The 23,521-nt window shown below is 42.6% G+C and overlaps 2 protein-coding genes across 2 annotated transcripts; both read right to left on the minus strand.

Moving 5' to 3' along the window:
- Nucleotides 1–42: 42 nt before the first annotated feature.
- Nucleotides 43–9,947, minus strand: LOC127415571 (zona pellucida sperm-binding protein 4-like). Its single transcript, XM_051654349.1, has 10 exons — nt 9,331–9,947; nt 1,868–1,970; nt 1,503–1,695; nt 1,239–1,426; nt 1,072–1,169; nt 846–1,003; nt 583–775; nt 363–510; nt 209–284; nt 43–113 (listed from the first exon to the last, which is right to left on the minus strand). The coding sequence occupies exons 1-10, from the start codon at nt 9,945–9,947 to the stop codon at nt 43–45; spliced, it is 1,845 nt and encodes a 614-aa protein (XP_051510309.1).
- Nucleotides 9,948–20,010: 10,063 nt separating this feature from the next.
- Nucleotides 20,011–22,830, minus strand: LOC127415573 (zona pellucida sperm-binding protein 4-like). The gene is made up of 10 exons (XM_051654350.1): nt 22,787–22,830; nt 22,434–22,626; nt 22,116–22,335; nt 21,851–22,038; nt 21,687–21,784; nt 21,458–21,615; nt 21,195–21,387; nt 20,978–21,125; nt 20,159–20,234; nt 20,011–20,087 (listed from the first exon to the last, which is right to left on the minus strand). Exons 1-10 carry the CDS (start codon nt 22,828–22,830, stop codon nt 20,011–20,013), a joined length of 1,395 nt encoding a protein of 464 aa, XP_051510310.1.
- Between the last annotated feature and the right edge of the window lie 691 nt (nt 22,831–23,521).

Here is a 23,521-nt window from a genome sequence, read left to right on the forward strand (position 1 = left end):
CCTCATTAAAACAGCTTAGACAGTTGTTCTTGTCTAGCAACTTTAATTTACATAAAGAAAAATGCCTCCACTGGAAACAACAGCCTTCTCAACAGTCTCAACAACACCCCTTTCTGGAATACAAGAAGGCAGAGGTTAAAGTGGTGTACAAGCTGGGGGGGGGGGGGGGGAAGAGAAAGATAAAACCCCACAGTAAAAATACACCTACTTTGCCTGAAGCAGCTCTGCTCACAGGAGCCAGAGGGAGAGGGATGGCACACAGATGTACTACAGTGGATGAAGACCTGAGCAAGAAGGGGATTAACCATAGCATTCAGAAGAACCATTAAGGGATTAGAGGTGTTGAAGGTTGGTAGTCATACCATTCCCTGCAGAGGAGCTAGTGATGCTGGATCCACAAACGTGAACATCTTCACAATGAAGCGCTTGTAGTGGGTTGGGAACTGAAGACCAGAGGAGCCATCCACAGGAACCAGTGTGGTAAGGTAACGATCATCCTGGTATGGGCATCTGGAAGGCACAGTAACAGTCAGAGCTAGCTCAAAAACAGACCAATGACACAAATGCTGGGGCTATACTCACCCATTAACTAGAAGGTCCCACCGAGGTAGACTGAGGGGATCAGGGGTTGATGTTGCCCAGCAATGTCCCAGCATCAGGACAATATTGGGGTCAGTCCTCTCCAAAAGGTGCACCTCAACATACACAGGTTGTCGTAGGACTCTTGTGACAGGGTAATCAGCGTCACTGTAGTAGGATGTGTACGCAGCATCCTCTGCAGGAGGACAATGTTTTATAAACCCTGGTTACTTTCAAGACAGCCATCTAGAGAAGCAGTACATTACCTTCTGCACATCCTTTAGTGACACATTGTCCATTTGCCAGGCGAAGCTCCACTCTGAGGGGTCCAGGAGCAGCTACAGGTGGAGGTGGTGGAACAGTGTTGACCTCCACAACCAGAGCTTGAACAGCAGTGCCAGAATACCTACACTGGAAGAGAAGCCTGGACAACAAACAAGGAGCTTGTAGCACAAGTCAGAGAGCATGCAAGCTAAAGCATAGATCACCTACTCAAAGTGACTGTCCCTTGTGATGGAACCAAGTGGTCCAATCCCCACTTCATAGGATGAAGTCATTCGGTTCTCGTACACCACATATCCATTGTCCTCCTGCAAACAGGAACATGGTTAGCATCCACTCCTTGCCAAGCAAAGGAAGTCTAAAGCACCAGTACCCACCATCATGCTTGTGCCACAAGCAGTGACAGGGAACTGGTAAATGGCAAAGGTAGGTGTGGACCCAACTGGAGCACAAGGTGGGTCATTTCCACCCAACAGACGGACTGTATCCAGACTAAGTGAAGGCAGTGTAACGTCTCTAGCCACCACAACCACAAACTGGCCATCTCGAATACACTGGACAGTCACTGTTTCAAGGTAGAGCAAGTTACCACAGAGAATCAGTTTAACAGGGAAAGCTGTTCATTGGCTCAACACGCTTACCGGCTTTCCCATAGTAACACTGCTGTCCATTGAAGCAGCAGTTTATAGCATCACACTCAGCAGCACTGATACCAGGTTGTCCACATTGGATCTGCTCATAATCAGTTACAGCACACTTGTCAAGAGGCTCTGCCTGTGCCACTGGCTGCTTGGGTGGAAATGCTTGAGAAAACTGAGTTTGCGGTTGCAGGGCCTGTTGAGCCAAAAGACGCTGATCACTTGGCTGGAACACATGTTGAGGATGCTGGGCTAAAATCCCTCCTCGGGTTTGCTGGAGGACTGAAGCTTGAGGATTCTGGACTAGATTTCCCCCTTGTCGTCGAGTCTGCTGTTGCGGAGCCTGTTGAGCCAAAAACGCTGATCACTTGGCAGGAACGCAAGAGCTTGACGACTCCGGGCTGGAATCCCTCCTTGTTGTTCACTTTGCTGGAAGACTGACGCTTGAGGAACCTGGGGCAGATTACTCCACTGTGGAACAGCATGACAAAAAGCACAAAACCACACACAAAGTGCCAAAAGATGAAATGTACCCATACTTTCTGCCATTACTCCACAACTGAGCTCATTATTCAAGTGGATCCCTTTTTGAATCCTGCAGAGTGCAGCTCATTAACGATGTCGCTCCCTGTTCAATTAACAGTCTTCATTCATCAGACTGGGCGTTTACAAATAAGGTGATTCTAATTGATTCTAAAAAGTTAACCTGAAGATTTTGTGTGGTCACATTTAGTCTAATTAACATGTTAATCATCACACAACTTAATTAAAACAATTCACAACAAATTATGAAACGTACAGAAGCCAATATGTAGACCAAAGCATATGTATATCAGTAAAAGATTTACTAAAGTATTTTTATTTAGTTTACATGTAACCTCTTATTAAATATTATATTTAGTATAATTTGGCAGACATATTTACCCACTTAATGTACTTTTAGTAGTAAGAATGTCCCCTGCAGTATTTTCTCACAATGATGGCAAAGGAAGGCGTGGAACCAACAGGACCAGAAGGTGGTTCATTTCCATCAAGTAGTTAGACTGTATCTAGGCAATAATCCAAATTAGCATAATCAAAATCATCTGACTATTTTTTTGCTTTTGATGTCAAAATGTAAGCGGGCTCCGCCCAGGGCGCCATACAAACTAGAACCGCTACTGTTAAAAAAACAGAAATAACACATTTTTAAATCTTTACAAACTAACAACATCCCTACAAATTTCTTTTTTAAAGTTCTAAATTTTAATTTCTAATTTTCTACAATTCCGAACTCAGCCCCTGAGTTTAACGGGATAGTTCACCCAAAAATGAAAATTCTCACATCATTTACTCACCCTCATGCCATCCTGAATGTGTATAACTTACTTTCTTCTGCAGAACACAAATGAAGGTTTTTAGGGAATATCTCAGCTCTGTAGGTCCATACAGTGCAAGTGAATGGTGATCAGAACTCAGAAATCAAAAAGCACATACGATCATAGTAAAAGTAATCCATTCAACTCCAGTGGTTAAACGAATGTCTTCTAAAGTGATACAATTGCTTTGGGTGAGAAACAGATCAATATTTAAGCAGTGGCATAGCCAACGGTGGGCCTGGGCCCACACAAATTATTGGAAATTATTCTTTGACTTCAAATATATATTTAGAAAATAGTTAAAAAAAAAAGCATGAATTCGGATTTCTGAAAGTGTGAAAGAACTGTTTGAATGTGCCGTTTCTCTGTTGTTAAGGAAAATTTAGTAATAACAATTTGGGTGAGAACTTGGCCCATCCATATTTATTGGGGCCCACCCAAAAGTAATTTCCTGGCTACGCACTTGTATTTCAGTCCTTTTCACAATAATTGTTTACTTCCGGTCATATATAAATACATATTATACATGCTTTTTCTTAGGGTGGCACTGATGTTTCAGTGATTGACATTGCTATTTTATGTAACAACATAAAGTAAACTTGTGGAGGTGAGGGCATGGTCAAGCGCCCGTCTGTGGAGAAGGAGAGTGGTAAGGACATCCACCTGAGATGAATTGTGACTAATTACCATTTTCATGTTTATAGTGAGAGTCGGGGGAGATAAAAGATGGCCCGGTCTATAGAAAGGCAGAGACAGCACGGCTGAGAAGCTGTTTGTGTGGTTGAATTGAAGCTTCACCATTGAGCTTTAAGTAAACGTCTTTATTTTCTGTTAATAAAAAGTGACATTCCTGAGTTGGAATCGCTGTGCCCCGCTTCCTCCTTTTGACCCAAATACGAATTTATGTTACAAAACTATAGCAAGTTTAACACATGAACAGTATGATATGACTATTGTCATTTGGGTGTACTAGTGAAATTATGTTGTGCATCTATTTAGACTCAATAAGTGGCTGAGAAAATATATACAGTATGTGTTATCAATGTGTAACTTATGTGTAGATCGTGTGTATCTTGTGTTATGCATAGCTCAATATGTTTTTGACAGCCAGTTGTGTCTCATGAAATTTCAGTTTGAAAGTAATGAATTTTGTTGTAGATTTGTAGCATTATCTCTTTGACCCCACTCACCCAGTCCACTAATTTTTGGACCTTTTGGCTTCTGGCAGGCGCTACAGAGCACTGAGCATCAGAAACATCAGGCACAAGAGCAGTTTTTTCCCTCAGGCTATCCATCTCATGAACAGTTAAAACTGCCCCATTGGGAGTCGTGTGGCGCCATGCGAGTTTCAGACGCGTTAAAGTTTTAATACTTTTTGTGTCATAAACCGGTGAGATTCGATACACCCTGTTTCATAACTGTTCTATGAAGACAATATGTCAAAGAATTCAAAATCCTCAGGCTCTGGAGACATTAAAAGACACTTACGTGCTCAAGCTGATACCCCTGACAAGGCCACAGACCAGGGACTCAATTTGGCCATTGAGGTGAAAGAGATTCAGCGTCAACTGTTGAACACGATGGCAATGCTGACGAAGGTCATTGCTGACTTGGAGGATCTTGCTGTAATACGTCGATCGATCACTGCCATGGAGACGGAATTCGTGGTGTTGGTTACAAGAGTGGGGGATGTCGAGAAACAGATCAAACAACGTCCGAACTGTTGGAATTCCTGAGGTCAAAGAAGGCCAAGATATGGTGAAATTCCTAGACGAACTATTCTCGAGTCTGCTAGACATAACAGGCCATAAGCTGGAAATCGAGCGAGCTCACAGAGTTCCGGCTCGGAGATCTGCTGAGGGAGACAGGCCCCGATCAATTCTGGCCAAATTTCTGAGATCATCCGATAATGATCTTGTGTTACGCAAGGCGAGGGGTAAAGGAAGGCTTTCTTGGAAGAACCACAGCATTATCTTGTTCCCAGACTTTGCGAATTCGACAAGAGAGAAACGTGATCAATTCAAGGAATGCAAGAAACACTTACATCAATGGAAGGTCGCTTTTGAACTGATGTTTCCGGCCAAGCTGTGAATAGATGCTAAGGATGACTGTAAAATATTTACATGTCCACAGCAAACGATGTCCTTCATAAAGTCAGTGGAATGAGTGGGTCATTGTGCGATGCTCTCGATGCAGCCGAGTGGTCCTGACTCACTGAACATTCTCTTGACTGTCTGAGAAAGCTGAGCACCTTTTTTGTTTCTTTTTGTGTTGGTCCCACCTAGCGGCTGGAGTTTGTTTTGTGGAATAACACTCTGTAACACTTCTCAATGGAAGGAGGAGGCAAGAAGCAAGGTTTCCTGATTCAGGTATGTGTTTAATTGAGCACCCTGTCGCTTACAGTTCCACACACTTAACAGTTTCACAAACAAATAGTTCCTTAGGTCGTGTCACTTCATTACATCAATTGCATAACATATCACGCTGTGGCCTTTCTTGTGCCAATCTCTCTCTCTCTCACCGCATCTACAGGTGGTGTGGCCCTTTTATGCCACTCTCCCCGTGCTCACTGAAATTAGAGACAGGTGTTAGACATAATTTAGCTCAGGTGTAAGTGCCCTTTCCGCTTTCTCTCTCTCCGGAGAAATGCTTGACCACGCCCCCGCTGCCACACACTCCTTCGGGACAGTTTGTAGATTAATCTGCACATTCTTTTTGTTTATGCCTCCTTTGTTTGTTTGTTTTGTGGAATATTTCTTGCAAATCATTAGAGTAATTAGGGCATTTGTTATACTCAGGTAACAGCCGAATGGGCCGGCTCACTGAACATTAGTTTGACTGCCCGATGAAGCTGAACAGCTTTTTTTTTTTTTGTGCTGGTTCCGCTAGCGTCTGGAGCTTGTTTTTTGGAGGAACATACCTTCGGGACAGTTATGTGGATGAATCTACACGTTCTTTGTGCTTATTCTGCCTATTGGCTGGAGTTTGTTTTATAGATTATTTTCTGTTGTGTAATTCTGTCTCAAATTTCTATATAAGCACCAGACTTGAGTAATCCGATGGCAAAGTTGTAGCAGGGACTCTCATAGGCCTACATGGACTGTTTGAGTTTAGAAGGATGGACGCCGGTTGGCGCTGTTATGCGCGGGGTTAATGCGCACGTTTTTCTTTTTTCTGTTTTTGTTTTGTTCTGGGGGATGTTCGGGGGTTGATTGTTGCACCAGTGTTGGAATGTGGTCTTTATAATTTTATTTTTGACACACAATCTATTTTTTCTCATATGTCAAAATGCCAAATGTTAATATGAGCGGACTGTCTCTCTCCATATGGAATGTGAATGGGTTGGGGCACCCCATAAAAAGAAGGAAGGTTATTTCTTTTCTTAAACGTAAGAAATATGACAGTGTTTCATCAAGAAACGCATCTTTCCCCTCATGAAGCTGAAAAATTTGGGGAGATATGGGGTTTTCTTTAGTGCTGGCTCAAGTAAGAGCAGGGGAGTCATTACACTGATAAGTAAACCTCAACAATCCAAAAGTCTCAAACAGATTAAAGATACATTAGGAAGAGTCATTATTGTTTTAGCAGAAAATCCGGGGCCAACAGTTGATTTTGGCTAATATTTACGCACCTAACGCTGTTGATCAGTGCTTTTTTATAGATCTTGAAGGGATGTTGCAAGCCTTAAATCTTGGTCTTACAGATATTTGAAGACTTTTCAAAACCATCTAGTTGGGACTATACATTTTTTTCATCAGTCCATAAGATTTATTCTAGAATAGATTTTTTTGTATATCTAAGTCCCTCATTTCATCTGTTGTGGATTGCTCAATTGGAAACATCTTAGTCTCAGATCACACCCTGGCGCGTTTAGAGGTGTTGCCACATACGGAGAAAAAGAAATCATATAGTTGGCATCAATGTTTATATGGAGATCAACTGGTCCTCCGTATCCTCTGTGGGCATGGCTTTGGAGGCACTTAAAGCGGTTCTTATGGGTCGGATCATACAGTATGCCTCATTCATCAAAAAATCCAAAGTATGAGATCTTGTGGACTTGGAAGGGAGTATTAAAAGTGCTGAGGCAGAGCTGAAGCGCAGAATGTTGTCTGATGGCCTCAGAGAATTGAGTCGATTGAAATACAGATATAATACTATTTTGTCGCAGAAGGTGGAGTTTTCACTATTCAGTGCAAGACAATCATACTTTGAGTCGGGGGACAAAGCAAGAAAACTTCTGGCTAGATAAAAAAAGAAAGAGTCTTTTTCTACCATTCCCTCAGTGAAATCTGCTGGTATTCTTACCTTGGCCATTGATATTAATAATGCTTTTAACGAATTCTATCTTGATCTCTATAGTTCCACATCTTCGTCTACTGATGAAGATATTAGAAATTTTGTGGAACCATCAGAACTCCTTAAACTGATGGCTGAGCAAAAAAATTCTCTTGATTCTGAGATAACCTTGTGAGGTAATTAATGCCTTGCCTACAGTCAAGGCTCCAGGGCCAGATGGCTTTGCTGCTGAATTTTTTTAGATCTTATGCTATAGAACTGGCTCCACTTTTGTTAGAAGTTTATATGGAATCATTAAAGAATGGAAAGCTTCCGCCAACCATGACACAAGCCCGGATCAGTCTGATTCTTAAAAGGGACAAAGATCCATGCAAGTGTAAGAGTTACCATCCAATTTCCCTGATCCAGCTAGACGTAACAATATTGTTAAAAATTTTGGCTAACCGATTAAGTAAAGTTATGACATCTCTTTTACATATAGATCAGGTAGGGTTTATTCGGGCCACAGCTCTTCTGATAACATTAGGCGTTTCATCAATATCATGTGGTCAGTGGCGAATGATCAGACTCCGGTCACTGCCATCTCACTTGACGCCGAAAAGGCGTTTGATATGGTAGAATGGGATTATCTTTTTAAGATTCTGGAAATATACGGGTTCAGGAATACTTTTATTGGATGGATTAAGTTACTTTATAGACATCCGGTAGCGGTGGTACAAACAAATGGATTCATTTCAGATTATTTTACTCTGGATAGGGGCACCCGGCAGGGTTGCCCTCTTTCCCCATTATTGTTCTGTCTTGCCTTGGAACAATTAGCAGTCGTGATAAGAAAGGAAGATGAATTTCCAGGGGTGGTGGCAGGAAGTAAGGCACATTAGCTTTTGCTTTACGCAGCTGATATTTTATTATACGTCTCCGACCCCATTAGATCCATGCCTTGCCTCCACAGAATTATTAATTCCTTTTCTAAGTTCTCAGGATACAGAGTCAATTGGTCTAAATCCGAAGCTTTGGCTCTGACAGCGTACTGCCCAGTAACGGCTTTCCAGCCGGGTGCCTTCCAGTGGCCCAAACAGGGCATTAAGTATTTGGGCATTTTATTCCCAGCAAATTTGTCTGATTTAGTTAGAGTTAATTTTGACCCCTTAATAAAAAGGTTTTCAAGCAATGTGGACAGGTGGGCTTCATTACATTTATCTATTATTGGGAAGGTTAATATTATTAAAATGAACTGTATTCCAAAATGTAACTACCTGCTACAATATCTTCCTGTAGATGTCCCTCTCTCTTATTTCAAGCAATTTGATAGCATAGCAAAGTCTTTCATTTGGAATGGTAAGCGTCCTAGATTACATTTTAATAAGTTACATAGGCCGATTGACAAAGATGGGCTAGGCCTACCCAAGATTTTGTTTTATTATTATGCATTCGGTCTCAGACATTTGGCTCATTGGTCGCTTCCACCTGAGAGAGCCTCTCCCTGGTTTTGTATTGAACAGGAAGTTCTTGCCCCTATTTTGCCATTGCAAAGCCTTTCTATCAAACTAACCGGAGAAGTTACACCCAGTTATCTCGCATTTTCACTCGGTAAGGACAGAAGTGTCCAGAGTGTTTAATTCGGACATTTATTTAAATGTTGCCTCAAGCATATGGCTGAACCCTAATGATGTATTAATAAGTCCCCTTTCTGCTGGTCAGAGTGGATTGTGAGGGGGGTTACTACACTCTGTGACCTATATGAGAGTGGAGTGTTGAGATCTTTTGAAAATTTGGTTCAACACTTTGAGTTACCCAGATCTCAGTTTTATAGGTATTTACAGCTACGCAACCTGCTCTGTATTGTTTTTGGGAGTAGCGTACACCCCCCTAAAGCGGCAGATACTCTGGGAGTGGTGATTACTGCTTTTGGAAAAGGTCATGAGGCATCAGTGTATTCTTCATTTGTCCCTTAACCCTTCTGGTTTGTGGGTCGCTGTATGGTTGAGTTGAACACCTTCTTCCTAGATTTCTGTCGGTCATGGGCGAGCATCTGGGTTGTGGTGAAGTTCATGCTAGCCCGCTCCGGGATGTTATCCACCCATTTCTTTTTCTGTCAGCCTCGTCTTCTGTCTCCAGGCACTGTCCCTTTAAGAATGGTCTTTGACAGACCATCGCTCCTAGTGACATGTCCATACCACCGCATCTTTCTTCTTTTTACGATGGCCAACAGGTCTTCATAATGGCCTTGTGCCTTAATTCTTCTTTGGACCTCTTCGTTGGTGATGTGGTCCATATATGAGATGCCCAAGATTCTACGATAACATCTCATCTCCACGGTCTTGATTTTTCTTTCTAGTTCTGCTGTCAGCGTCCATGTTTCGCAAGCATACAGGAAGATAGACATGACCAGTGCATGCAGTAGCTTGAGTTTGGATTTGAGACTGATTTTACTGTCTCTCCAGATGGGCTTGAGTTTGGCAAGCACAGCTGTTGTTAGTGCTGCCCTGTCAAGGATTTCAGGCCTGGACCCCTCTTCACTGATGATGGCACCCAGGTACTTGAACTGGTGGACCTCTTCCAGCTTTTGTCCATTCACTAAGATGTTCTTAGTGATGGGTTGGGTGGAGTTTGTCATGATCTTGGTTTTCTCCATGCCATATCTGGTTGATTTTTTATCCAGGAGGTTCACTAGATTTGCCAGCTCCTCTTTGCTTCCTGCCAAGCCATCGATGTCATCGGCGAAACGGAGGTTGGTGATGGTACGCCCTTCAATGCTGACAGTCCCATGGTGGTCCTCGAGGGCATCGGTCATAATACGTTCCAGGAATATATTGAAGAAAAAAAAGGAGATAGGAGGCATCCTTGACGGACACCGACAGTCGTGCGGAACCATTTTCCAATTTGGCCCTGGAGTAGAACGGTACTGCTAGCTTTGGTGTACAGCTGTTGAATGGTCTCTATTAGCTTCCTGCCCATGTTGTAATTTCTCATGGTGGCCCAAAGAGCTTCATGCCAGACTCAATCAAAAAACTTTTTGAATTCCATGAAGACGTGGTAGATGTTCTGCTGGCGTTGTGTGTACTTTTCGCATAGAATCCTTAAGTTGAAAATGTGTTCTGTAGTGCTACGACCACTGCGAAATCCAGCCTGTTCTTCTGCTATGATTTCTTCTGCCTGTGGTCTTAATCTGTTGAGTATGACTTTGAGCATCACTTTGCTGGTATGGCTTATAAGGCTGATAGTTCTATAGTTCTGGCAGAGCTGTAGGTTGCCTTTTTTTGTGAGAGTTATGATGAGTGACTGTGTCCAGGGTGTCGGCCACATTCCAGTCTGCCAGATCTTGTTGCAGATTCTGGTGAGGACCTCTACTACCGCTTCTCCTCCACACTTAATTAGCTCTGCGGGAATGTTGTCAACACCTACTGCTTTTCCGTCCTTCAGAGACTTGATGGCTGCCTCCACTTCTTCTCGCAGTATTGGGTGATCATCCTCGTTCGTTGATTCTTGACTAGTTAGTATGTTGGGATCTCCGCAGGCCTGGTAGTTGTAGAGGTCAAAGCAATACTCTGTCCACCTATTTATTATGTCTTGCTCTTCTGTCATGCATTTCCCCTCTTTGTCCTTAATGGTACTCACTCTTGCCTGCTTCTCTTGCATCAAGTCCTTTACTAGCTGGAATGCTTGTCTGCTGTTGTTATTGTTTAAGCAGTCTTCTATTTGTGTGCACTTATTCTCTATCCAGTCTTCTTTAGCCTTTTTCATTTGTCTTCTTATTTCATTGCTGATTTTATTGTACTCTTTTGTCCTTGTGGTGTGTCTAACAATCTTCAATTTCCTCCTGTCATCACACAGTTCTAGGATCTTGTCTGTGACCCAGGGTTGTGACTTTTGGTGCTGTTTCCAAAGTATTTTAGTGGCTGTTCCTATCATGATATCATCCAGAACAAGCAGTGGAGCAAACTTCCCTCTGATGGTGGCTTGGAAGGCTTCTGCAATGCTAGGGTCTCTTAATTTTTCTAGGTTAAATTTCAGCCAGGTGTTTTTTGGCTTTCTGACCTTCTTCAGCCTTACTCTAAAGGTTAGTATCACCAAGTCATGGTCACTTCCGACATCAGCACCAGGAAACGTCCTCGTTTTAGCTCTGCTGATGCCAGATCAAAACCGATTCTGGACCAGGATGTAATCAATCTGGTTGTGATGGGTTACACCAGGTGCATGCCATGTCCAGCGTCAGGAAGCCTTGTGCTCACCCAGCGTGTTGGCAAGGACCATGTCATCATATCTGGCAAACTCCAGAAAGAGTAGTCCCCGCTCGTTGGTTTTTGCATTGCAAGACGGGCCACAGGTGTCTTTCCAATCCTTTAGGGTGTCAGTTCTTACTTTGGCATTCCAATCTTCCTGGATGATCAAGATGTCCTTCTTTTTCACATTGTCCATGATATTTTGGAGTTGGGTGTAAAACTCTTCTACATACTCATCATCATAGTTTGATGTTGGGGCATATGCATAGGCGGATGGACATTAGCCTGCTGGTAACTGGGCAGCAGCTAAGGACTGCATTCTTTGCATTTTTACGGACCAGGAAACCTACTACGTTGACTCGTTTGTCGATTTCTCCACTGTAGTATTGAATTGAATGCATGGCCTTCTTGTGCTATTTGTTCACAGAAGATCTTCCATCTCACTTCACAAAGACCCACAATATGCGTATCTTTTCAACTTGTGTGTGAGTTCCTGCATTTTTCCTGCTTGGGCAAGTGTTCTTACATTCCATGTAGCAATGGCAATGTTCTCTCTGCCGCGAATTGTTCCACCAGTAGCTGACTTGTCACCATCGACATGGTAGAAGAGGAATGGCGCGGCCCTTGTTGACACGGGTGGTGGCCGATCCGGTATGAAAGAAGATGTGTTGCTCATTGTCATGCAGTGTATCTTGGGCAGAAGTCACCTGGTGGTGCCCAATCCTCTTCGGGCCGGACCACAGCCGATATCCTCCCACTCGGAAGCTCGACTTGGTCCTGGACACGAGGCCATTGAATCCATCTGGGGAGACATCCACCCTGACCGTTGACTTAATTCCGCCCAGCGGTGCCATGTCAGCACCACCCCCTCACAGTCATTTAGCTAGCCAGCTGAAGCCGTTTTCCAAGGGTTGGCACTTGGAGCCAGAGGTGAGAGATTTAGGGGATGAGCGAGGACCAGTGCACCCGTCCATCCTCAAGGGATGCAGCTGTCAGGCAAACAAAGTTACTACCTCTGCCCAGAGCCCCCTAACCCCCTAATAGTAGTGTATTCAGTGTATTACTCCCTGCTAATTCAGAGTCTGGGGGACAGAGCTTTAATTTCTATCAAGAGATTATGGGAGAAAGATTTAAACTTGGTATTGGAGGAAGGAGTATGGGCTAGGATTCTAAAAAATGTCAAGTCTGTATCTAGAGATGCAAGGGTGCACCTTATGCAATTTAAGATTTTACACAGATTCTATTGGACCCCCTCTAGATTGTATAGGCTTGGTCTTAAAGACACACCCACCTACAGGCGATGCCAATCGGAAAATGGAGACACATCCCATGTTTCTTGGGGGTGTGTTAAGATCCTAGAATTTTGGTTGAAGGTTCAGAGTTTTATATGCGACGTTTTAGGCACTCAAATTTCATTCTGCCCCAGACTCTGTATTTTGGGCGATGGGCCAGTCATAAATTTGGGGGATAAACACACAAAAAAATTGGGTTCTGACCAGTATTATTATTGGAAGTCAAATTATTTGAAGGGGATGGAGTGACCTAATTTCCGGAGTGGTGTGCGGAGATGGGGAGAGTGGCTGCTTTCGAGGAGATTTCAAGCAGAAGGCTGGGGGGTTGAATTTGTTTTAAAGGAAGTGGGGCAATTACTTATTGTTTTGGGGGGACTCTCGGGGAGGAGCTGTGGAGAGCGATGCTTAGTTTTAATTATATATGATTATATTTTTTTTTTCTTTGTGTGTATTCTATTTGTGACTACAGGGGTGTCCGTTGGGGGTCAGGGTGGGGTTGGTGATTGGAGAGGGGTATTAGGGGGTGTTAAATGTTGATTCTATATATATATATGTTGTGCTTTTTATCTGTTATATGTCTATGAATCAATAAAAATGTTAATTGAAAAAACAAAACTGCCCCATTGAGCAATAATTAATGTGCAATACACAGCTTAGTCTATTTCTATTTATCCAACATACCACACCTCTTCTGCCACTACATACCCTTGCTTCTGTATATAACAGATTTGTGTACTGTACATACATATATTGTCCTGTTGTGCATTTCTATATATACTTTTTCTATTCACTTTGTTTTTTATTTCATTTTATTATCTGTCTTGTTGCTGTATTGTTTGTGCACTGGAAGCTTCTGTCACCAAGACAAATTCCTTGTATGTGTAAGCATACATGGCAATAAAGCGCATTCTGATTTATGAAAATCAATATATTTTTTGTTGAAAATTTTACACTGGCCATTTGAGATGTACAGTTAAGTGCTGGGTCTCTAAAGATCCAAATATGTATGAGTGTTTGGGAAAAATTCCAGGCATTTAAAGGGTTGAATAGTTTAACACAAGTCACATTTTATTGTTATTTGCCTAACTGCACTGGCTTTTAGCAGACCTAAAGACTACACTGAAGAAAAGGTATGTTCAGAATATAACCAAATCAAAACAAGTCTACTAGAAATGTACTATAAATTCAAATCTATCTGGCACAAAACAATGTCAATCAGTTATGGTGACAAATAGGGTGGCAACATGTTCTCGGAGCACATACACACTAGGGAAAGCTTTGACTAATAGGAACTGAACCAAGAGTGTATTCAAACTTGCTTACATCAGCTTTCCACTCTCTCATGGGAGGTCCAAAACATTCCAGTGAATTGGTTTGCTTCCATGTTTCACATAAGATTAACCAGTTGACATGCACAGATTCAGTTATTCAGCCCCTGCATAGCACCTTTGAACTCATTGAGTCTTTCCAAGTTTAGGTACTTGGAACAGTTAGATCACATTTTTAAAGGTGATAAGAAACTTGTGACAGTACTAAAACTAGTCAAGTTTCTTTTCAGTTTAGTAGCCCATCATTTAATTTATTGGTGCATAAGGGTGGTTCTGGCAGCAGTGGAAGTCAAGAGTTTGATGTAGACCAACACTGCAAGATGATCCGCTTTAAAATGTGTACACTGTAAATGGTCCAAGCTTTAAGCAAACATTTGAAAAGGTACCACTACTGAAGTCAAATTGTGCATTTATCACAGCAGTTTAAATTGGTGTAACTTTGCCCCGCTCAGCTTTTCATGGTAGCAAGGAGGAGGATGTCAGTGGAGAACCCCCTCCAAAGAGAACTCCATGTACACTTGACCCTGAGGAAATCTTGAACTGTTTACAGTAACTACTTGATTTGAGCATGTCCCTTCTGTTCTGTCAGCTGCACTGAGCAAATTCAAAACACAGGAGACAATAGGCATTTCGGTTAATTACATAACCATCGGTACTAATTGGCACACTTATAATGGTCATGGTATTGCTTGCAGCCTCGGTGATTTGTGGTTACACCCCACCTCATTCAAATGGACTGGACAGTTGTTCTTGTCTGGTAACTTTATTAATTCACAAAGAAAATGCCTCCACTGGAAACCACAGCCTTCTCAAATGTTCTCACCAACATCCCTTTCTGGAATACATGGCAGAGGTTAAAGCAGTGTACAAGCTTGGGGGGGGAAGGAGGAGAGGAAGCAAACCACAGTAAAGTAATACATCTACCTTGCCTGAAGCAGCTCTGCTCACAAGAGCCAGTGGAAGAGGGATGGCACACTGATGTACTACAGTGGATGAAGACCTGAGCAAGAAGGGGATTAACCATAGCATTCAGAAGAACCATTAAGGGATTAGAGGTGTTGAAGGTTGGTAATCATACCATTCCCTGCAGAGGAGCTAGTGATGCTGGATCCACAAACGTGAACATCTTCACAATGAAGCGCTTGTAGTGGGTTGGGAACTGAAGACCAGAGGAGCCATCCACAGGAACCAGTGTGGTAAGGTAACGATCATCCTGGTATGGGAATCTGGAAGGCACAGTCAGGGATAGCTCAAAACAGACCAATGACACAAATGCTGGGGTTATACTCATCCATTAACTAGAAGGTCCCACTGAGGGGATCAGGGGTTGATGTTGCCCAGCAATGTCCCAGCATCAGGACAATATTGGGGTCAGTCCTCTCCAAAAGGTGCACCTCAACATACACAGGTTGTCATAGGACTTCTGTGACAGGGTAATCAGCATCCTCTGCAGGAGGACAATGTTTTATAAACCCTGGTTACTTTCAAGACAGCCATCTAGAGAAGCAGTACATTACCTTCTGCACATCCTTTAGTGACACATTGTCCATTTGTCCCACTCGGAGGGGTCCAGGAGCAGCTATAGGTGGAGGAACAGTGTTGACCTCCACAACCAGAGCTTGAACAGCAGTGCCAGAATACCTACACTGGAAGAGAAGCCTGGACAACAAACAGGGAGCTTGTAGCACAAGCCAAAGATTAGCATGCAAGCTAAACCATAGATCACCTACTCAAAGTGACTGTCCCTTGTGGGGATTGGACCACTTGGTTCCATCACTTCATAGGATGAAGTCATTTGGTTCTCATACACCACATATTCATTTGTCCTCCTGCAAACCAGCAACATTGTTAGCATCCACTCCTTTCCAAGTAAAGGAAGTCTAAAAAGCACCAGTACCCACCATCATGCTTGTGCCACAAGCTGTGACAGGGAATTGGTAAATAGCAAAGGAAGGTGTGGACCCAACTGGAGCACAAGGTGGGTCATTTCCACCCAACAGACAGACTGTATCCAGACTAAGTGAAGGCAGTGTAACATCTCTAGCCACCACAACCACAAACTGGCCATCTCGAATACACTGGACAGTCACCGTATCAAGGTAGAGAGCAAGTTACCTCAGAAACAGTTTAATATGAACAGCTTGACATTGGCTCAACACCCTTACCCACTTTCCTGTAATAGCACTGCAGTCCAAAGCAGCAGTTAATAGCTTCACACTCAGCAGCACTGATACCAGATGGTCCACATTGGATCTACTCATAATCAGCTACAGCACACTTGTCAAGAGGCTCTGCCTGCACCACTGGTTGCTTGGGCAGAGGAGCCTGAGAAAATGGAGTTTGCTATTGCAGAGCTTGAGGTAAAAACTGCTGATCACTGGGCTGGAACACACTACCTTGAGGATTCTGGGCTGGAATCCAACATTGTGGAGTTTGCGGTTGCCAAGCCTGTGGAGTCAAAAAGCGCTGATTACTTGGCTGGAATTCAAGAGCTTGATGACTCTGGGCTGGAATTCCTCCTTGTTCACTTTGCCGGAAGACTGAATTTTGAGGCACCTGGGGCAAATTACTCTACTGTTGAACAGTATGACATAAAGAACAAAACCACATACAAAGTGCCAAAAGATAAAGCATACCCATACTTTCTACCATTGCTCCACAACTGATCTTATCATTCATGTGGGTCCCTTTGATATTTGTATACTTGATAGATTGAAGCTTTTACTTGATGGCCCCTCCCTGTTCATTAACAATCATGGTTCTCCAGACTTGCACAAGTGGGAGTTTACAAGTTGACTGTTATTGGTTCTCTGGAGATAACTCATTGGTGATTTTTTAAGAATTGGATTTTTCACAATAAAGATACATAAGAAAAAAACATGCAAGATCTGGGCTTAATTTAATGAAAACAATGTATCTTAGCTTTAAGAGCGTTCTCTACCAACAAGGTTACAAATTTATTTCCTTTTTTACATGTTTCCAAACTGCCATCCAAACTCTGAATTACTAACCTATCTGGTATGGCAGAACATCAGGAATTTCAGACCCTTACTGTCTATATATGCTGCAGAGCTCCTGGTCTAAACTCTTGTCAAATCATGTCTGGTCTTCAATCAACAAAAGAGGGATCATGTCACACCCCTCACTCCACTGGCTATCTGTTGCTGCCCGCATCAAATTCAAGGTTTTGACTTTGGTTTTCAGGACAGCGAGTTATGCTTCCGACTCGCTACTCCAGTTCTATGTCCCCTCACTCCCTGTGATAAACAAGCAGCATCTGGAGGTTCCATCGCAACAAGGTACATAGTTCCTTTCCAGATCAATCGCTTTGTTTCTCTGTGGTGGAAGGAGCTTTCAACCTTCACCCAATCTGTTAAGACCATCTCAGCATTGATGAAATGGCTGAAACCCATCTCTTCCATGAGCATTTAACCGGTCCATCAGCAACTCCTCACTTTCTTCTGCTTTAGCTTCTTTACTACTCTAGATACTACTGGAACTTGTCAGTGCAATACTGCAGATATCGTTGGCTTTTGTATGACAAATTGCTTATGGTGCTCATTTGTATGTCACTTTGGATAAAAGCATCTGGTAAATGACAACATAAGTATAGTCCCCTGATTTGCAATCTTTACACAAATTAATTAGTGGGTTGAGTCATAAGCTTTCCAGGGTCAGTGGACTGTTTGGAGGTGGCAGACATACAATTTCCCCTGTGGCCAATCCTGGCGAAGTCTACCTTGTTGCCAGAGATGATGTGGAGTGCAGGGGTGTAAATTCATTGAGTAATTATACTTCATTGCTATACTTATTTAGAGGGATTTGGTCTTAGTGCAATTTAAATTGAATACTTACACTTTCAATTACATTTCCACAGAAAAATGCCCAAGAAAACTGTTGTTGAATTTGCTTTTGCAGAGCCTGTTGAGCCAAAAACTGCTGATCACTTGGTTGGAACACAAGAGCTTGATGACTTTTAACTGGAATCCCCCTTTGAGGAACTGCGTTGCATATAGAGCAAAACACAAAGTATCTTAACACAAAGTTCCAGTTTCCACCCATTTCTACACAAATGAATGTGAGTGAAAAATAGCTTGCATTTCCTTTTTTACTTGTACCCTTTTCATTTAACAATCATTACCTAACAGCTGTAGGCAATGAAGAATTTAATTCCAGATTTGATAATTTTCTTGTAGGTAGGAACCTATTTAAAACCTACAATAGCAGTTGTTCATATACACATCTGGCATTGGTGGGTTGTTTTAATATACATCACACTGCATGTAAAAATCAACAGTATTTATGCAAGAAAGCCCTGGCATGTCTTACACGCTCAAAATACTAATTTTAAAGATTACCGTTGACTGCACAAAATAACATTTGGGAATATGAATTACTTCATTGTGTAATTTATGAAGACATTTTTTGGCAGAGACCTCTGTGGGCAGGGTTTTGTACATAGCTACACTGAATAGTTTAACTTCACTCTTCCACAGTATTAAGTGCAGCATAATGGTTAAAAAAAAAAAAAAAAAAAAAAAAACACACTTCTAGACAAGCAGTTTAACAGGTTTTAATCACTCCCTGCCTTGAGAAATTTGTGTTAGTGTGTGACCATGCCTTTAGGTTTGGGGGAACCACAAAGTATACGAGCATGTTTCATCCCATTGTGGAACTAGTACTTGAGCAGTTACTAAAAATCAATTTGTGGAACATTAACGGTTTATTAAATTCCAATCATAATTTTGCCACCAGAGAAATTTTATTTAAAGAAGCTTGGACATAAGCATGTGACTCTACGGCAATGACGCCTGAACTTCTCGCAACTAAAGCAGAGCCAACTCTTAACAATGGATGACTTTAAAAGATTGTCAATTATCCTGTTTTGTGGAAAACTCCATATGGACAAGATGTGCTCAGATTTGTAAGAGATCGAAAACAGGAGAGCAAGAGCAAAGAGACTGCTTTAAATGCTACCCTCAGCTGTACTTTGTTAGTTGCGTTTTCATACCTTTGCAAGATCATGTGCACTTTGTATAAATGTCACTTGAAACCAGAGTATGGAATTTTCCAACACCAATTCATTGGATAATACAATGAAGGCAAAAGGTTCACTTATAGCCTTGATGCAAGAACAGCTTTCAGTGAAGCCTTCAAAAAGGGCGCAAAAATCTGTGCAAATGAGGTAAGTAGTGCAAAGTAGTAAAACGTCAAAGCACGGAACAGAATGAGCAACCAATCAAAATACACAACCATGGAATGCAAGTGATGAGCAACTTCTCTGGTCTTAATTTTTCCCCAAGCCACAGTTTGCCAAAGCTTAACTTAAAGGCAGATTTAGATGCCTCATTTCTGGTTGAGCATTTCCCCCCTTCTCCATAAAGGGGATCCTGCACAGCAGCATTTGTCCAGCTACACAATTCAATTTGAGAGTCTACAATGCAACAAGTTAAAAACCAGACTTCAAATATATCTTGTATTGGCTGTATGATGCCCATTTCTTGATAATCAGTTGGTTTTGACTCATTCCACTTCCAAATCAACTACCACCTCAGCAGGTACTACAAAGTTTCCTGGTTCAGTTCAAGTTTTAGGAACTAGGTCATATGGTGATGGCTGAAATTAGTTGTAGGAAAAGTGCCTGCAGTCTACACTAGACCTTTAAGTGCAGGTCTATTTTAGTGCCAGTTTTGACCTCTGAATATGGACCAAGCTATGGAGTACCTTCAAATTATCCAGTAAAACACTACTCAGATCACTGCAAGAGTTAACTTCACTAGGCAGGTACAGAACAAAGAAAAATTCTATGCGAAGTAATCCATTAAGTGTCCCAAAACATCAGGATGCTATGGTACAGAACTTAATTGCAACTCAAGATGCAAACAGAACTAATGTGTGCAATACAGCAATAGTAAATCAGAAGCAAAATTAGAGCCAATACAGAACTAGAAAGGACTGACTCAAGACATTAAATGTTGATCTTGTTTCATGAGGTTTATTAAAAAAAATTGAGTTCACAGAACAAAGTTAATTTCACCACTAGAAACCACAGCTCCCTTACTGTAGGTGGCCTTAACATAGACATCCCTTCCTGCAAAAAAAAAAAAAAAAAAAAAAATTAAGATGCAGAGTTACCAAAATAGTTGCATATGAAATACTCACTTTGCCTTGCGCAGCTCTGCTCACAGGAACCAGTGAAAGAGGGATGGCACACTGCTGTACTACAGTGAATGAAGACCTGACCAAGGAGTAACCATAGCATTAATCAGAACCATTAAAAGCAAAGCATACACTACACGACTTGCAGTCTGATCCCTTAGAGTCTTGTTTTCAGTTGTGCTGGTGCACACAACTCAGGACTGTTGTCTAAATCAACAGTGCAACCATTTGTCCCTGAATGAGGCCAGGTGTACACTGGTATCAAGGAGTTTGTGTGATCAGATCGACACGTCACCATTACACCTGGTCATCTGTTTGGACCACTTTTGTTCGGATATGATTTCATGAAATCACTCTCCTCGGTCACTACCACACACATGAGGTTTAATGTCAGAGTTGAAGCGAATTACTTGTAACAAGGTTTGGGTTAACGCTGCTCCTATCAGGGTCACCATTGACAATTCATGCATTCACTTTTTGAAGTTCCAGTTGTATTCCCCCCTGATGCTAAAAATCTGCCTTTAGCTTCATCCAGTTTCAAATGGCACATCAAACATACACCTTTTAAACCCTCTGAAAGGGTTCAGTTCCCTCTTATGCTCCCTTGACACAATTTGCTTTGGCTCATTGGGCAGTGTATATGCCCGATGACAAGAGGTCTAGATATAGTTTTGAAAACAGTCATGCCTCTGGTAGTCTTGGCATGTGCACAAGCGGTCACCAATTATTATTTTTTTTTTAAGTGTGTGTGGGAGGGGGTCCAAGCCATGTAAATGTACACTACGTTTCAGCATTCAGGTGTTGAAGTTTGGATGGCAGTACCGTTTCCTGCAGAGGAGCTAGGGATGCTGGATCCACAAACGTGAACATCTTCACAATGAAGCGCTTGTAGTGGGTTGGGAACTGAAGACCAGAGGAGCCATCCACAGGAACCAGTGTGGTAAGGTAACGATCATCCTGGTATGGGCATCTGGAAGGCACAGTAACAGTCAGGGCTAGCTCAAAACAGACCCATGACAAATGCTGGGGTTATACTCACCCATTAACTAGAAGGTCCCAATGAGGTAGGCTGAGGGGATCTGGGGTTGATGTCGCCCAGCAGTGTCCCAGCATCAGGACAATATTGGGGTCAGTCCTCTCCAAAAGGTGCACCTCAACATACACAGGTTGTCGTAGGACTCTTGTGACAGGGTAATCAGCGTCACTGTAGTAGGATGTGTACGCAGCATCCTCTGCAGGAGGACAATGTTTTATAAACCCTGGTTACTTTCAAGACAGCCATCTAGAGAAGCAGTACATTACCTTCTGCACATCCTTTAGTGACACATTGTCCATTTGCCAGGCGAAGCTCCACTCTGAGGGGTCCAGGAGCAGCTATAGGTGGAGGTGGAGGAGCGGTGTTGACCTCCACAACCAGAGCTTGAACAGCAGTGCCAGAATACCTACACTGGAAGAGAAGCCTGGACAACAAACAGGGAGCTTGTAGCACAAGCCAAAGATTAGCATGCAAGCTAAAGCATAGATCACCTACTCAAAGTGACTGTCCCTTGTGATGGAACCAAGTTGTCCAATCCCCACTTCATAGGATGAAGTCATTCTGTTCTCATACACCACATATCCATTGTCCTCCTGCAAACAGCAACATGGTTAGCATCCACTCCTTGCAAAGCAAGTCTAAAAAGCACCAGTACCCACCATCATGCTTGTGCCACAAGCAGTGACAGGGAACTGGTAAATGGCAAAGGAAGGTGTGGACCCAACTGGAGCACAAGGTGGGTCACTTCCACCCAACAGACGGACCGTATCCAGACTTAGTGAAGGCCACGTCACATCTCTAGCAACCACAACCACAAACTGGCCATCTCTTATACATTGGACAGTCACTGTTTCAAGGTAAAAAAAATAATTACCTCAGAATTGGTCTAATATGAACAGCTTTACATTGGCTCAACACCCTTACCCACTTTCCCGTAGTAACACTGCAGTCCATCAAAGCAGCAGTTAATAGCCTCACACTCAGCAGCACTAATACCAGGTGGTCCACATTGGATCTGTTCATAATCAGCTACAGCACACTTGTCAAGAGGCTCTGCCTGCACCACTGGCTGCTTGGGCAGAAGAGCCAGAGGAAACTGTTCTGTTTGCGGTTGCAGATCTTGAGGTAAAAACTGATCACTTGGCTGGAACACATCTTGAGGCTTCTGGGCTGGAATCCCTTCTGGAGTTCGCGGTGTCAGAAAACGTTGATCACGTGGCTGGAACACAAAAGCTTGATTACTCTGGGCTGGAATTCCTCGTTGTCGAGTTCGCGGTTGTTGAGTTCGCGGTTGTTGAGTTCGCGGTTGTTGAGTTCGCGGTTGTTGAGTTCGCGGTTGTTGAGTTCGCGGTTGTTGAGTTCGCGGTTGTTGAGTTCGCGGTTGTTGAGTTCGCGGTTGTTGAGTTCGCGGTTGTTGAGTTCGCGGTTGTTGAGCCTGTGGAGTCAAAAACCGTTGATCACTTGGCTGGAGCACAAAAGCTTGATGACTCTGGGCTGGAATTCCTCCTTGTTCACTTTGCTGGAACACTGAAGCTTGAGGCACCTGGGGCAAATTACTCCACTGTGGAACAGCATAACAGAAAGAACAAACCCACACGCAAAGTGCCAGAAGATACAGCATACCCATATTTCCTGCCATTGCTCCACAAATGATCTCATAATTTATGTGGATCCCTTTGACGTTTTTATACTTGATAGATTGTAGCTTTTAATTGATGGCCCCTCCCTGTTCATTAACAATCATGGTTCTCCAGACTTGCACAAATGGGAGTTTACAAGGTGACTCTTATTGGTTCTCAGGAGATAATTAATTGGTGATTTTTTTTTAAGAATTGGAATTTTCACAATACGTAATAAGAAAAAACATGCAAGATCTGGGCTTTATTCAATGAAAACATGTATCTTAGTTTTAAGAGCATTCTCTACATACAAGGTTACAAAGTTATTTCCTTTTTTACATGTTTCCAAACTGTCATCCAAACTCTGAATTACTAACCTATCTAGTATGGCAGATCTACATATTTCAGTTTATCTACATATGTTCTGTTTAACTTGTCAGATCTTAAGAACTTCTTGTGAACCCAGCCAACCCATCTGTTGACCACAAGCTCACAATTTATCTTGGTTCAACAATACTCATGCCAACCGGGACAGCCAGGAACCTGGGACTAGTGTTTGATGACCAGGAAAATTTCACTGCCCGCATCTCTGTTGCCCGGCCATAAAGGTTTGTGCTTTAAAACATCAGGAATTTCAGACCCTTTCTGTCTATATATGCTGCAGAGCTCCTGGTCTAAACTCTTGTCAAATCATGTCTGGTCTTCAATCAA

This window comes from Myxocyprinus asiaticus, chromosome 25 (genome assembly GCF_019703515.2).
Source record: "Myxocyprinus asiaticus isolate MX2 ecotype Aquarium Trade chromosome 25, UBuf_Myxa_2, whole genome shotgun sequence".
NCBI classification, from domain to species: Eukaryota; Metazoa; Chordata; class Actinopteri; order Cypriniformes; family Catostomidae; genus Myxocyprinus; species Myxocyprinus asiaticus.

What these genes read in the sequence shown, in the direction of transcription:
- LOC127415571 (XM_051654349.1), bottom strand. Translation starts at nt 9,947, where the DNA reads ATGACCGATGCCCTCGAGGACCACCATGGGACTGTCAGCATTGAAGGG. An exon ending in ACAAGGGACAGTCACTTTGA is followed by an intron (nt 1,004 to 1,071) that starts GTAGGTGATCTA and finishes TTTGTTGTCCAG; the next exon opens with GCTTCTCTTCCAGTGTAGGT. An exon ending in TGGGACCTTCTAGTTAATGG is followed by an intron (nt 511 to 582) that starts GTGAGTATAGCC and finishes TGTGCCTTCCAG; the next exon opens with ATGCCCATACCAGGATGATC.
- LOC127415573 (XM_051654350.1), bottom strand. Translation starts at nt 22,830, where the DNA reads ATGGCAGGAAATATGGGTATGCTGTATCTTCTGGCACTTTGCGT. An exon ending in GTGTTACTACGGGAAAGTGG is followed by an intron (nt 22,039 to 22,115) that starts GTAAGGGTGTTG and finishes ACCTTGAAACAG; the next exon opens with TGACTGTCCAATGTATAAGA. An exon ending in TAGCTCCTCTGCAGGAAACG is followed by an intron (nt 20,235 to 20,977) that starts GTACTGCCATCC and finishes CTCCTTGGTCAG; the next exon opens with GTCTTCATTCACTGTAGTAC.